The sequence below is a fragment of the Elaeis guineensis genome, chromosome 4 (assembly GCF_000442705.2).
Source record: "Elaeis guineensis isolate ETL-2024a chromosome 4, EG11, whole genome shotgun sequence".
In the NCBI taxonomy this organism is placed as follows: domain Eukaryota; kingdom Viridiplantae; phylum Streptophyta; class Magnoliopsida; order Arecales; family Arecaceae; genus Elaeis; species Elaeis guineensis.
Genome location: NC_025996.2, coordinates 128893259 through 128907556, shown reverse-complemented (window position 1 = coordinate 128907556; position 14298 = coordinate 128893259). Strand labels below are relative to the sequence as shown.

The window sequence follows — 14298 nt, the reverse complement described above, 5'->3', positions numbered from 1 at the left end:
ATATTATCCATAAAGTCTACTCTTTGTACCTCGACATGTTTCTTTTCGAGGTAGTCGCATATGATATGATACCGCCACTCGATGTGCTTTGATTTCTGATGAGATCTCGACTCTTTAGCAAGTACTATGGCTCCATTGTTATCGCAGTAGAGTGATATGGCATCTGATATCATAACCTCAAGTTTCATGATGAACTTCTTAAACTAGAAGCCTTCCTTTGCAGTATCTGAAGTAGCGACATACTTAGCCTCTGTGGTCGAATTCACCACCAACCACATGCTTCTCTCCTCCACCACTAGCTTATCCATCTCCATCCAAGGTACCTTGATCCACTCGAATTGTTACTACTGGCAGAAAGATTGATTTTGAGTTTCTTAAGCATGAGAGATTCGAGAAAGGAAGAAAAATTAAGAAGATGGGATGGAAATTTATTTGCTCATTGGATGTGCCTACCTACCCTAATTTGGTTCGGAATATTTATGAAAATCCCAAGTTTGGGGTGGGTAGCATTGAATCAATGGTGATGGGAGTGTGAATCACACTAAATGTAGCTAGTCTAGGTCACACACTTCACTTGCCCACTATGGGTAGCATGACTGATAGACTTGACCAGAGGAGCATAGGCTTTCGAGTTATTTTCGATTGAGATGATGTTAGGGATATTGAGGAGATCCCAGCAAGCTAGCTGAATGCAAAGATGAAACTTTTGCATCATATGATCAACCAAATTTTCTTCCCCAAGATGGAAAGATTTGACATCATCTCAAAGATGGGTACCATCATCATGTACCATCATCCAGAGGATTCCACTAAACCTACCTTCATTGATGATCAGACTGATGCAAGAGGCAGGGAGCAGATCGAAGCCCTCACTTCCATAGGATATGATACTTATGGTGGTATTTCAGGAGTATGGAGTAGATCTTGAGGGGGAGAGTTTCAAAAGATTGATGCATACCGACAATTATAATGACAAATTATTGCACCAAATCAGTTATCATAACATTGATAGTCATTGGGTACACTGGGGTGCAGAGCAGCTAGAGCATCAAGGACTTCAAGATGTAGATCAAGATGAGAGAGATGTTAGATCTCACTTAGTAGAGGAGTGATCTGATGCAGAGACTAGAGATCAAACAACATAAGCACCATCTTTCTTAGCTCAGGATACTTATCAGACAACTCGAGTGAATAGTGACAGATGGTAGAGCTAGTGGAGATGGTGATAGCCCGAGTATGGCTTCTATCAAGATTGAGCTCTAAAGGATTGCAGATTTGATTGAGTGAGGCTAGTCTTAGGCATAGACTCATTCTACAGCTTCACCATAGCACACTTATGATTAGCAGCTAGAGGAGATTAGAGATCCCTACCCACCATCTTAGTCTGGCTCTATCTTAGGAACCCCCACCTCACTCTCCTTTCTTATCCTTATGATGCTCGACTTTTATATCATGTACTTGAGTGATCCCTACTCATCCCTTTTTGCTCCTAAGTACTTTTGAATTTGTTCTCTATTTTATGTCTTTTGGTCATTATACAGTTGAACTTCAAAGCAATGAAACTATCTTAATTTTCAATGAATATCTATTTCACTGCAATGCATGCATCAGTATACTTCAATATGCAATATACATGTTTTTTTTGATATAATATATATGTGGTCCTTTGTATTTCTTTTTGATAATGACAAAAAGAGAGAAAGAGAAGTACTAGAAAGAATTAGAACTATTACAAAGAAATAAAAGGGAAGAAAGAAAAAGAGAGAGTATTAGAAAGAATTAAAGGGAACCAAACAGAAAAAGAGAGAGTATTAGAAAGAATTAAAGGGAACAAAGGAAAAGAAGAGAGAGTATTGGAAAGAGTTACAAGAACTAAGATGCATATTAAAAAAGGATTGGCATTAATCTAAAGGGAAGAAAGTGGTCAAAGTTATTGAAACTGAATAATTGATAAATTACATTAGAGTGGGGGAGATAGTGTGTGAATAATTATTAAATTGTATAAGAAAGGAGGAGCTACTGTGTCAAATTTTTGTTCCTCTTTTAACATCTGAATACTTGTGTTTCTGTGAAATATAAAGGAGGAGCAATGTATGTTTCTTATGATGAAAATTATTTGTATCGAGCTTTATTAAGATAACTTAATCATTTATGCATAATTAGTTTGATACCTGTCAAGATTTTTCCTTTTTAATTCTTAGTACTTTGAGGATTTTATCATCACTAAAAGGGGGAGACTATTGATCTAAGGATTGATTTTGATAATGCCAAAATGCCTAAGCATGTTAGATATTGATGTAAGCTTGAGAGCATGCTTGTAGGAAAATTCTTGATGCTCAAAAGGTGCACAAACAATCAAGATGAAGCTCTTTCAAAACAAGTCAAATGAAAAACTTCCCAAGATGCTTAATAAAGGATAAAAAAGAAGAGTCAACTCTGATACATTTAAGCCAACTCTTGTACTCTCAACATAAAATTTGCATAATTCAAGAGTCGACCCCTACATATCTCAAATTGACTCTAGAAAATGAGACAACTCCAATGGAAGAAGAGTCAATCCTAATATGATCTTAGGATGGCAAATAGAGAGTAGTAGAAAAATGGCCAGAACTTGAATCAACTCTAGAAAATGAGTTGACTCCACTAGAACAAGAGTCAACAATGGAATGGTCTCAGGGTGAAGATAGAGAATAATGAAAAATGGCTAGAAGTCGCATTAACTCTAGAACATCGGCTCTACTAGAAATGGAGTTGACCCCATTATTCTTGGATATGTTTACTATTAGAGTGACTATGATAGTTATATTTATCACAAGAGGCTTCCAGATGGTTCATGTATTTATTTATTGCTCTATATTCATTGCAGCAGCAAAGAATATATCTAAGATTAAGAAATTAAGGGCTCAGCATAGTAGTAAATTTGAGATGGACTTGGGTGTAGTAAAGAAGATTTAGGATATGGAGATTCATAAGGATCAATGCACAGGTAGATTATTCTTGTCATAGAAAAATTATATTAAGAAGGTGATAGAGAATTTTGGTATGCAAGATTGCAAGCCAATGATTACTCCACTTACAGCACACTTTAAACTTTCAAATGTTTTGTCTCCACGGTAAGATGAGGAGGTGCACATGCCATATATTCCATATGCTAGTACAATTGGGAGTATCATGTATGTCATGGTTTGCATATGTCCAAATATCTTAAAAGTCATTAATGTCATTTGTAGGTATATGGGGCATCTAGAATGGGTCCATTAGCAGGCTGTAAAATGGATCTTATGTTATTTAAGAGACACTATAGATTGTTGGTTTGTTATATGATCGGGGTTCAGACACTTACAATAGTGTTATTGGTTATGTGGACTATGATTCTGTAGGCAACCTAGATAGAAGGTCTTTGATAGACTATCTTCACTCTTTCAAATTGTACGATCAATTAAGAAAATGACTTTATAGTCTACTATTACTTTGTCTATCATAGAGGCAAAGTATATAGCAGTAGCAGAGGCAATGAAGGAGATTATTTGGTTATGAGATTTGGTTAGTAATCTTGGCTTACAATAGATATGAGCATTATTTATTATGATAGCCAAAGTGTCATACATTCGACTAAAAATCAAATATATCATGAAAGGACCAAGCATATTGATGTCTGATACCACTTTATTCGAAATGTTATATCATAAGGGGTTATTGCACTAAAAAAGATTCCTATAGCAGATAAGATGACCAAATCAATTATCATTCTCAAATTTAAGCACTGCTTAGACTTGGTTCATGTTTTGAGATGCTAGCTAAGTCCTTAGGGGTATTGTAGGAGGAAATAGAGAAGAATTCACTATTTTGTATTATAATTTGATGGAATTCAAGTCTAGCTGGAGATTTATTGAGTGTGGCTTGAATTTTGTGTGACCCAATTTATTACTCGATCTAACTATTTTGAGGACACAACGATCGGATTTTTCATGAGGTCTGTGGTGGTAATAAATTTTGGTGTGACCTGGTTTACCACCCAACCCATTTTGGACTTTGGCTCATTTGGATATTTTGGTCTTTTCTTATTTTCTTAAAGTTTAATAGGCTATATATATATTGTAATTATGTTTTTTGTTATTAGAGCTACCACACATCGTAGAGATTATTTTCCTTTTATTCCATCTTTCTGATATAGTGAAATCTCTCTCCATCTTCACCTGTGGATGTAGGCTAAAGGCTAAATCATATAAATCACGATATTTTATTTTTTGTGTGTGATTGCATGTTGTTATTTTTGGATTTCATACTAATTAACATGTAATCTTGTAACAATAAATTATGGCAACATTCATGGAAATGAACTATAAGGATTAAATGAAGGTCTTATCACCCTCATTTCACTTAATTATGGAGTGAACGAATGTATGATCACCATCCTATCAAAATTACTAAAAGTGACATTTTGAATATCAAATCACATGCGAAATACCCTTATCTTAACAAAGTTAAAACAATGCTGGAAATTATTGGCAAAAAGATAATGCATAATGCCATGATTTCATGGTATACCATGAATGGCTAAATGGTTCTCTGCTTGATGGAAATAATATTACCTCCAGTGCCTTGATTGTTACTTCTATAGCCACAAGTACTCGATATGGGAAGTGGTATTTGTTGATGAGTGATTATACAATGGTGATCTTTATGAGCTAATTGTTCTATATTTCTTATTTGTTGTAGCTTGTTATATGGATCATAAGTGGGAACTTAGTTCTCATCAAGGTATGCATCCTTAGATTGCTATTATAATAACCCGGCCACAAAATTTTTCCCCTTAAACAAATCTTAAGGCACAAAAAAATAAAAAAATATATGATGAAGAAGACTCCCACTGGGAGTCTTCTTCCACTCGATCCCACTAGAGAGGAATCAATTCCAAAGAGGATTCGGCCTCCCCCCTGCTCTATTTAGATTTAGGAAACCCCTCCAAAGTAGCCACCACAAGCATGGGCTCTCCTCTCTTCTTCTCTATTTTTACCAATCTTTCAAGACCCATATTTGCTAGAAATCTCAGTCATAGGCTCGATGGAACTAAGGTATGGGCTCGACCTCACCTCTTCTCTCTCTTACTCTCCTCTCTGCGACCTTAGGCAGCCCCGTCGGCTCCCAAATTCATTAAAATATCACCAGATTTTCATCAAAAATGCTTTTCCCTATTTTTGGCCCTTTTTCTATGATTTCTCATTGGTCGATCCTCGCTATCGACTATTCTCTATCCCACCACCCTCGATCGTTGGCTATCGGACCTCCAGTTGTGCCATCGCACCCCATCGGAGCACCAGCCACCACCCATATCCCTCCCTTATTCGGCCAAAAAAAGGAAGAAGAAAAGAAAAGTAGAAGAGAAAGAAAGAAAAGAAAAAAAAAAGAGAGAGACAAGGGTTCTCTCTCTTGCTCTCTCCTTCTCTTTAGGATTTCTCTCTGTACCATCTCTTTCTCTCTCTATTTGATTCTATGAATCCTAATAGAAGGTCCTATGCACTTCTACTATAACCTAAGATGATCTTTTCAAAGAGATCTGAAACTGCTTGATATCCATGCAGCCTGTCGAACCAATTATCCCAACTATCTTTGAAATTTATTATTGATAAGCCCTGTTGATCGATTTTGATCTCGATCCAATTTGTGCTTCATAATTTTTTGATTGAGTTACTTAGATCTAATTGTTGGCTAAGAGGCCTTGAATTGCCTTGGTGTCCAGCCAATCTGTTGGACCGACCACCCAACCTATAGTCTTCTTTTCTTATGATTAAATTTATCAAATAAAAATTATTTATATTTTTAATATCTTAAATAGGTTCAATAAATTTATCTTACAAGGTTTGAGGATTAGGATGGAAGAGATAAGTAACCCCGATACTTCTTACTTCTTTTTGAATTTTAATTATTAAAAAAAATATTTTATACTTTTTAAAATAAGGATCGAGAATATATATTATGAAATTCATGATTTATCATAAAATAATAATGATCCTATGAATATTTTAATATGAATGATTTATTTATGAAATATAAACTACATATTTATGAAATTTATATGTTATCATGAAAAGAATGATTTCATAATTATTTTACTATTAAAAATTATTTATAGATCATGAGCTCTATAAAATTATCTAGTATTTTATTTATGCATGATTTAAAAAAATATGATTCGATAAAATATACTTTAAAAATATTTATTTTAAGAAATATGGAATAAAGCTCTTAGATAGTTATGCATGTCTCCTAAAAGTAGTGAAGATTGACATCCAGAGCTAGCATCCATATGATTCTGTCAATGGATAATAGTAGTTGGTATACGATCCTGCTATCGGATAATAGTAGTTGGCATATGACCCTACCAATGGATATTAGTAGCTAGTATATGACCCTACTAACAGATAATAATAGTTGGTATATGACCCTATCAATGGATAATAGTAGTTGGTATTTTATCAATAACGGTCTTATTATGGGTATAATAGTGACCACAGTATTTAGTTTGAAAAAATTATGAAGAATTATGATATACCAAAATGACAAATGATTTATGACTTTATTTATAAAGTTAATATATTTTTTTAAATTTATTTATGCTATGCAATAGAAACTATGTTCATATAAATTGCATAATTTATGCATATGTAAGAGCATTATTGATTTATGATATATTGTTATTATAAAAATTTTACATTCTAATGATAATCAACTTCTCTAAATGATTTATTGATGCATATATAAACTTATGCTTGATTTAGGTAAGATAGCATAAGCTTTACTTACTGAACTAATGTAGCTCATTTTTTTTTTCTTTTCTATCTAGATGAATAAGATTAGGAATGAAGAAAGATCCATGCTTAGAGATCTATGCTAGCAAGCTTGGCAAATATTGGATGATAATAGACTTGTAGTTAACTATTTATGAATTCTGAGATATGAGTTTTGTATTTGATTTTAGATTTAGATGCTCCAGACTAATCTTGATGTTTTGCCTGATGAATGAAATTGAATCTTTTATTATATTTTATTTATGATGAATTTTAGCTAATTATGATTATAGACTTTATGTTATCGAGGACAGTACCCCTTGGTAGCATGGCAGTGTTATATCCCAGATTTGAGGCATGATAGCTATTGCATATTTAGTTCGTATTATAACTACTACTACTATTTTCTTAGTCTACCCTATTAGTCAAGGAAGTTTCTTTAAGGCCCCTTGTTTTGTCGGTAAGAAATTCACTTGGGAATATATATTTTCCTAGTAAATACTTTTCAAACAATATTTAGGCAGAAAAATAATTTATCTATGTTTTATGTAAGAAAAAGTGGCTTCAAAATCTGTTACCCATATTCTTTTGTATTACTATTTTTTTAGGTAAGTTGCTAAAATTTATCTATATTTTTTATAATATTCTTTATATTTTTTAGGTTTGAAAAAAGTGGATGATTGAGTTATTGGACATTGAATGATAAAGGCATTGGAAATGAGTATGGGATATTTTAGGAATAAAACTAAATATCTATTTTATTGGTTGATGGTAAAATGATTTAGCCATCCCTTTGATGGATAAGATTTTTCTTCCATTTCATGGGTAAATACTATCTATGAAAGTTAACTTATCCATCTTGAAAAGCATGAGAGTATGGATAAAATGGTCAATAAAAAAGTTGACCAACTTATCCATGATATTGATCCATAAAAGAATGGGCCCTTAATGGTAGGCTTTCAGGAATATCTGATACTTTCAACTAGATTGTATTCCAGGCAGAACACAACAGCCTTATGAATCAATTTCACATGTTGGATGTAACTAGTGTTTTCGATGACTCCCTATTTAGTGCTATGCATGTTTCTTAGTAATCTATAGTCTGATTAGCATAACCACTAAAAATGAATTTACTAATGAAGGTTGTAGATCTGATAAAAAATCTCTAGTTTCCATAGGCTCAAGATATTATAATCTTATATTTCTTGACTGATATCGCATCTTATTTCTATTACATCGGCTTAGAGGTTTAACTTTTGTTGGAATGGCCCCAAAAGCTAGATTAGCCTCTCTAAGTTCCAACTAAAAGAACACCATAGTCCCAAGATTCTACATGTGTGCTCTTAGAAAGTTAATCAACTTCTTACCATTGTTCTGACATGAAAGGCAAATTAATACTTTTTCTTTTTCTTCTATCTTTTGATTTTTTTGTCTTATTTTCTAATAACTTGATTCAATTAAGATCAACCACATGAATTTTAAAGCAGACCCCAGAGCTTTTTAGTTATAGCCCACACGACCCCCAATGACTCTCCATCGATGATCATCGAGCCTCGTACTCTCCCTTTTCTCCCATCGAAGCTGTGGCCTCCTGCTCTTATGCTTGTTGAAAATCAAGATCAAAGACATCGCCGAAGCCCAAGATAAGCAATGATCCCATCTCCTCTCTCTATTTTCCTTCTTCCCATGACTCTGTGCACCATCGTTGGCCATCAATTTCATTGGAAAACCCATTAAATAGAAGAATCCCTAATTATCCCCTGTTGTTGGCCTACTTTTCTTCTTTTTTCGGCCACCAGCACTGCCGCCACTTGACATTGGTCCCTCAATCAAGTTGTTTGGCCTCCCTACAACATGTTTTGATGAGACCATGGCTATCGATGAGTGGCCAACAATTGAAAATTCAGGAAAGGGGGTTGGTCAGATCCCTTATTTTCATGTCTTTCCATGATTTTCTTGACCAACAGCTACTGGCGCCAGCCATCTCCTACCTCATGATTGTCGGCCGTCGGCCATCAGCCACCTGCTACCAAACCTCTGGCTATGCTGTCGCACCCCATCGGAGCACCAACCACCACCCGTATCCCTCCCCTGTTTGACCAACAAAAGGAATGAGAAAGAAAAGAAGAAGAGAAGAAAAGAAAAAAAGAAGAAAGAGAAGAGAGAAGTTCTCTCTCTCCTCTCTCTCTCTCTTGTCTCACTCTCCTTCTCTCTAGGATTTCTTTCTCTCTACTCTCTTTTTCTTCCTTTATCTAATCATGGATTCCACCAAAATCGAACCTAGGAAGATCTTTTGGAAAAGATTATCCGAAACTACTTGGATATCTATGTCGTATGTCAACCCTACCTCGATTATGTGGAGCATCTTTAAAACTCACTATTGATGAATCCTATTGATTGATCTTGACCTTGATCCAATCCATGCTTCATAATTTTTTGATTAAGTTGCTTAGATTTGACCCTCAATAAAGAGACCCTGAATTGCCCCGATATCGGATGGCCTGTCGAACCAGACATCTGATCAAGAGTTCTTTTTCTTATGATTTAACTATATTGAATTCATAAAATTAATAAAAATTGATCATATTTTTGATATTTTAAATAGGATTAACAAATTTACCTAACGAAGTTTGAAGATCTAGGATGATCAAGATAAGTGTATTTTCTTATTTGTTTCCAAATTTTCAAATTTTTCATGCATATAACCTCTTGTTGATGAATTCCTATTTTGGGTAAAATAAAGGATCAGCATATGTACAAGAAAATTCATGTTTTATTATGAGAATTTATTTTATGACTATTTTTATGAAAAAGACTTATTTATGAAGTACGAATTGGATTATATCATTCAATATTTTTCGCACCAATCTATGTTTATATTCTAAAAAAATATATAAATATTTTAAAGACTCTTCGATTACTATGATAGCCTCACTAAAGTGGAGTCAATCAACAAACGGCTCTATACCAATGGGTATAAAGTTGATAACGAATATGAATTATAATATCTTATCGATTATAATGATGATCCTATCACGTGTAAAAAGTGACCGCAATATAGGTATCTATGAGTCAGATTTTAAAACATGATCTGAACATATGATAAAAATAATTTATGAAGTATCATGTTTATGAAATGTTCATGATTAATACATGCATGATTATCTTTATGACTTATTTTATTATATGCTCTATGCAATGCTAGTTTTATTTTGTAATATCTGTTATGTTTTAAATATTGTATTATCATTGAAAAATTTATGCTTGATTTAGTAAGGAAATATAGGTTTTACTTACAGAGCTAGTGTAGCTCATACCTCTTTATTCTTTTTTTTTTTATAAAAAAAATATTGAAAATGATGGCGGATCTAGATTTGGGGGTCTGCATAGCACGCTTAAAAAATTTATAGCTCAACTTAATTCTTTGGATTGTTATAGATTTATAGTTAATTATTTATGAATTATGAGACATAGGTTTTGATATTTGATTTTGAATTTAGATGCTCTGAACCAATCTTGGTTTAATTATTTGATAAATGATGGAATTAGATCTTTTATTATATTTTATTTATGATGAATTCTAGATGATTATGATTGTTAGACTTCATGTTATCGAGGGTAGTATCTCTTCGTAACATGGCCATGTTATGCCCTAGATTTGGGACGTGACATATTTTTCTGCTGCATACAAAAGAAGCAAAAATCTATAGACACACATCTCAGAAATTTCTGTGACACATGTTAGATATAACAGCCGCAAGGAAGAAAGAAAGAAGAGAAAATTCAAAGCATGCCTAGACTACTGTCTGCTTGTTGATGACTACATCAATGCTATGCTGAACCATTAATGTTCCATTTTGCATCCAACGGGGCAGGAGGGAATTAGTGCAGGTTAAGTTGCAGGCTATTATATCAGCACCATGTCAGATGAGGAATGGAATGGTGAATGATAGGTCTCCTTATTCTGACTAAATCAGATAGGTTTCACATTGAATGGTCCCATTCTTCAAATCAGTTTCAAGGAATTTAGTTCCAATAATTCACCATACACACTTCCCTGTGGAACAGGTAACGGACTCTGTCATCGAGGGCCTTGGACAGTCCAACCATTCCCACAAGATCTCCAACAACTGCCTTAAAAACAGTTACATCATGCTAAATTACTTTCGGCAGCATTCATCGAAATGAATTATAAGGATGAAATGAAGGTCTCATCACCCTCATTTCCCTGAATAACAGAGCAAATGAATATATGATCGTCCATTCTGTCATAGTGTTTTAATGTGACATTACTAAGGTGGGCCAAAAGAGACTGACATGTGAAAGCTTGCATTTTTCATTGTTACAGGACATATAGTGCCTTGGATAACGATCCTTATTATCATGCAGAGAAAATTACATGGGAACAAAAAAGAAAAAGTAATCTTTGAAGGATATTCCAATTGAAAACCTGATAGAGGTTAAAACTTCTTATAGGTTGGAGGTGCAAAATGGCAGAACTTGCAAAGACTTTTGCAACATTTATACAAGAGACCGAGGTTCGATCCCAACCTTACCTGATATCAACTCAGGCTTGTGTCTATCCTAGTTCAAAAAAGAAAACTAAAATTATATGACTGAACTGAGTGATTCCAGTCCTAATGGATTTTGTAAATTGAGTTTTGCCCAGAATCACTAAGAAAAAAATATATATAGTTGGAGTCAACCTAAATTTACATGTAATCTTTTCCGTACAGACTCCTTGAGCGTAACTTTTCCCCAAATCAGAGGCCTAAAAATGAATATCAAGGCATGCTTTTAAATTTTAGTATCTTTTCTCAAGGTTTCTCCTTGAGCGTAACCTCCACTTGAGAGCATCCCAGCTTTTGGAAACATCACAGTAAGACCCAAGCATAGGTTTAGAATTTTCGTCCTCAAGGACTTGCGTGGTCCTTGTGCAAGCAAGTATTCTACTGATGCAGTAATCTGGACGATCTTTCAACATTAAATGGGATGTGGATGGATGCACTGCACAAGGACTTCTACTCTTCCATGAGATGTCCACCTCCCATAACGAATAGGTTAATAGTTACCCATCATAATGTTTAGCAAATAACCCCAGAATTGCTCCAAAAGAAAATCCCCCATTCTTCTCAAAATGGAGACAAAACTATCCTTACTATTGGTGATATGTCTGCTTACAGGAATCACAGCAACCACATATGATGAATTCACATACAACGGATTCAAAAGGAGTGAATTATACCTTGATGGCATGGCAGAGATCACACCTAATGGCCTTCTGAGATTAACCAACACTACAACGATGCAGCAAGGACATGCATTCCACAAAGTGCCGCTGCATTTGAAGAACAACTCAGACGGTAATGTTTACTCTTTCTCTACTTGCTTTGTCTTTGCAATACGCCCTGAATATCCCGATGTGGGTGGCGATGGAGTTGCATTGGTACTCTCCCCAACTAAGGGGCTCCCTGGGGCGTTGCCCAAACAATACCTTGGTCTCTTCAATTTTACCAATAATGGCAATTCGTCAAATCATGTTCTTGCTATTGAGCTAGACACCATCTTAAATATGGAGTTTGGAGATATTGACAACAACCATGTCGGAATTGATGTCAATGGATTAAGCTCCAAAAACGCTGCACCAGCATCATATTTCATTGAGAGAATTGGCAACTTTCAGAACCTCAGCCTCATAAGCGGGAAATCTATGCAGGTTTGGGTAGATTATAGCAATCTAGAGAAGAAGCTAAATGTAACAATATCCCCCTTCAGTGTGCCGAAACCAAGCCATCCATTGTTGTCTTCTTTCATTAATCTCTCCTCGTTAATATTAGACACCATGTATGTTGGCTTCTCTTCTTCTACAGGCTCCATGCTTACATCCCATTATGTTCTGGGTTGGAGCTTTAAGATGAATGGGCAAGCGCCTGCCCTCAACCTGTCCAGCCTTCCTTCACTTCCTTCTGAAAAGCATAGAAGAAAACTAACATCTTTGATAATTTGGCTGGCCTTAGGAGTAGAGGTATTCATCACTATAACTGCCTGCTGTATTGCTTACATAATAAGAAGAAAGGCAAGATATGCCGAAGTTCTTGAAGAGTGGGAACTAGAACATAGAACTCATAGATTCTCATATAAAGAACTATTCAAGGCTACCAAAGGCTTTGGAGAAGAAAATCTTTTGGGAGTTGGTGGTTGTGGAAGAGTTTACAAAGGCAAGCTACCCACCTCAAAAACCGAAATTGCAGTGAAGAGGATATCTCATGATTCTAAGCAAGGACTGAGGGAGTTTGTTGGGGAGATTGCGAGTAACAGTCAACTCCGTCACCGCAATTTGGTCCAACTTCTTGGCTATAGCCGTAGGAAAGGGGAATTCCTTTTGGTCTATGAGTTCATGTCCAATGGAAGTCTTGACAAGTTCCTCTATGATGCAAACAAGCCACCATCACTTAGCTGGAGTCAGAGACTAAAAATTATCAGAGGCGTGGCTTCTGGTTTGCTCTACTTGCATGAAGAGTGGGAGCAGATTGTTATACACAGAGATATAAAAGCAAGCAATGTCTTATTGGATAGTGAAATGAATGGAAAGTTGGGAGATTTTGGACTATCAAGTTTATATGATCATGGTAGTGATCACCGAACTACTCATGTGGTGGGAACTATTGGTTATATTGCTCCAGAGCTCACTAAAACAAGCAGGGCAACTACGAGCAGTGATGTCTTCGCCTTTGGGGTCTTCATACTTGAGGTTGTCTGTGGAAGGAGGCCAATAATGCCAGAAGCATCACTAGATCTTCATTTGGTGGACTGGGTGTGGAGGAGTTGGAGGAATGGAGTAATTCTAGAGGTTACAGATGCAAGACTTGAAGGTGATTATGATCTGGGGGAACCAGAACTTATCTTAAAGATTGGATTGCTTTGCTCACATCCTGTTCCTGCAGCTAGACCAACCATGCGCCAAGTGATGCAGTTCTTAAATGCTGATCTTTCGCTACCTGAAATACCCAAGGATGGGAAGGACATCACTGTTTGATCACCAGAGCATGCGGAAGAACCAGAAGAATTATGATATCATGTGTGTCAATTGTTACTTGTAAACTGTTCCATCAACTGGCAAAGAGCCAATACTCTTCGAAGGTTGTAGATTTTCTTGAATTCAGGTAACTAGTGGAATTTGAATGTAAGTGTCATATTTTGTCATTTCCTCTCCTCTCACTTCACTCACAGACCTAAGAAAACAATCAATTAAGTGGTCATATTCATCATTTATGCTCATTTAAAGATGAACACAAACTGCTATGAACACAAAGTAATTCTAACCAAGTCATTCAGCTTCTTTAGCTTAGGTGAAACACTGTAACATTATGTTTATGAGAAAATGCTTGCGCCAGTCCATATTTTGATGAAAAGTATCCATTAATGTTACTGAAGAAAAATGGTGCAATGGTGCTGCTGCATTCCATCATGCCAGAATGAGCTCTCGGATTCCTGATTAAACCAACATCTG

At 35.4% G+C, this 14298-nt stretch overlaps 1 protein-coding gene across 1 annotated transcript; it reads left to right on the top strand.

Moving 5' to 3' along the window:
• Positions 1-11861: 11861 nt before the first annotated feature.
• LOC105042691 (L-type lectin-domain containing receptor kinase IV.2) lies at positions 11862-13991 on the top strand. The gene has a single exon (XM_010919984.3). The coding sequence runs from the start codon at positions 11926-11928 to the stop codon at positions 13822-13824; it is 1899 nt and encodes a 632-aa protein (XP_010918286.1). The 5' UTR covers positions 11862-11925; the 3' UTR covers positions 13825-13991.
• Positions 13992-14298: the final 307 nt, after the last annotated feature.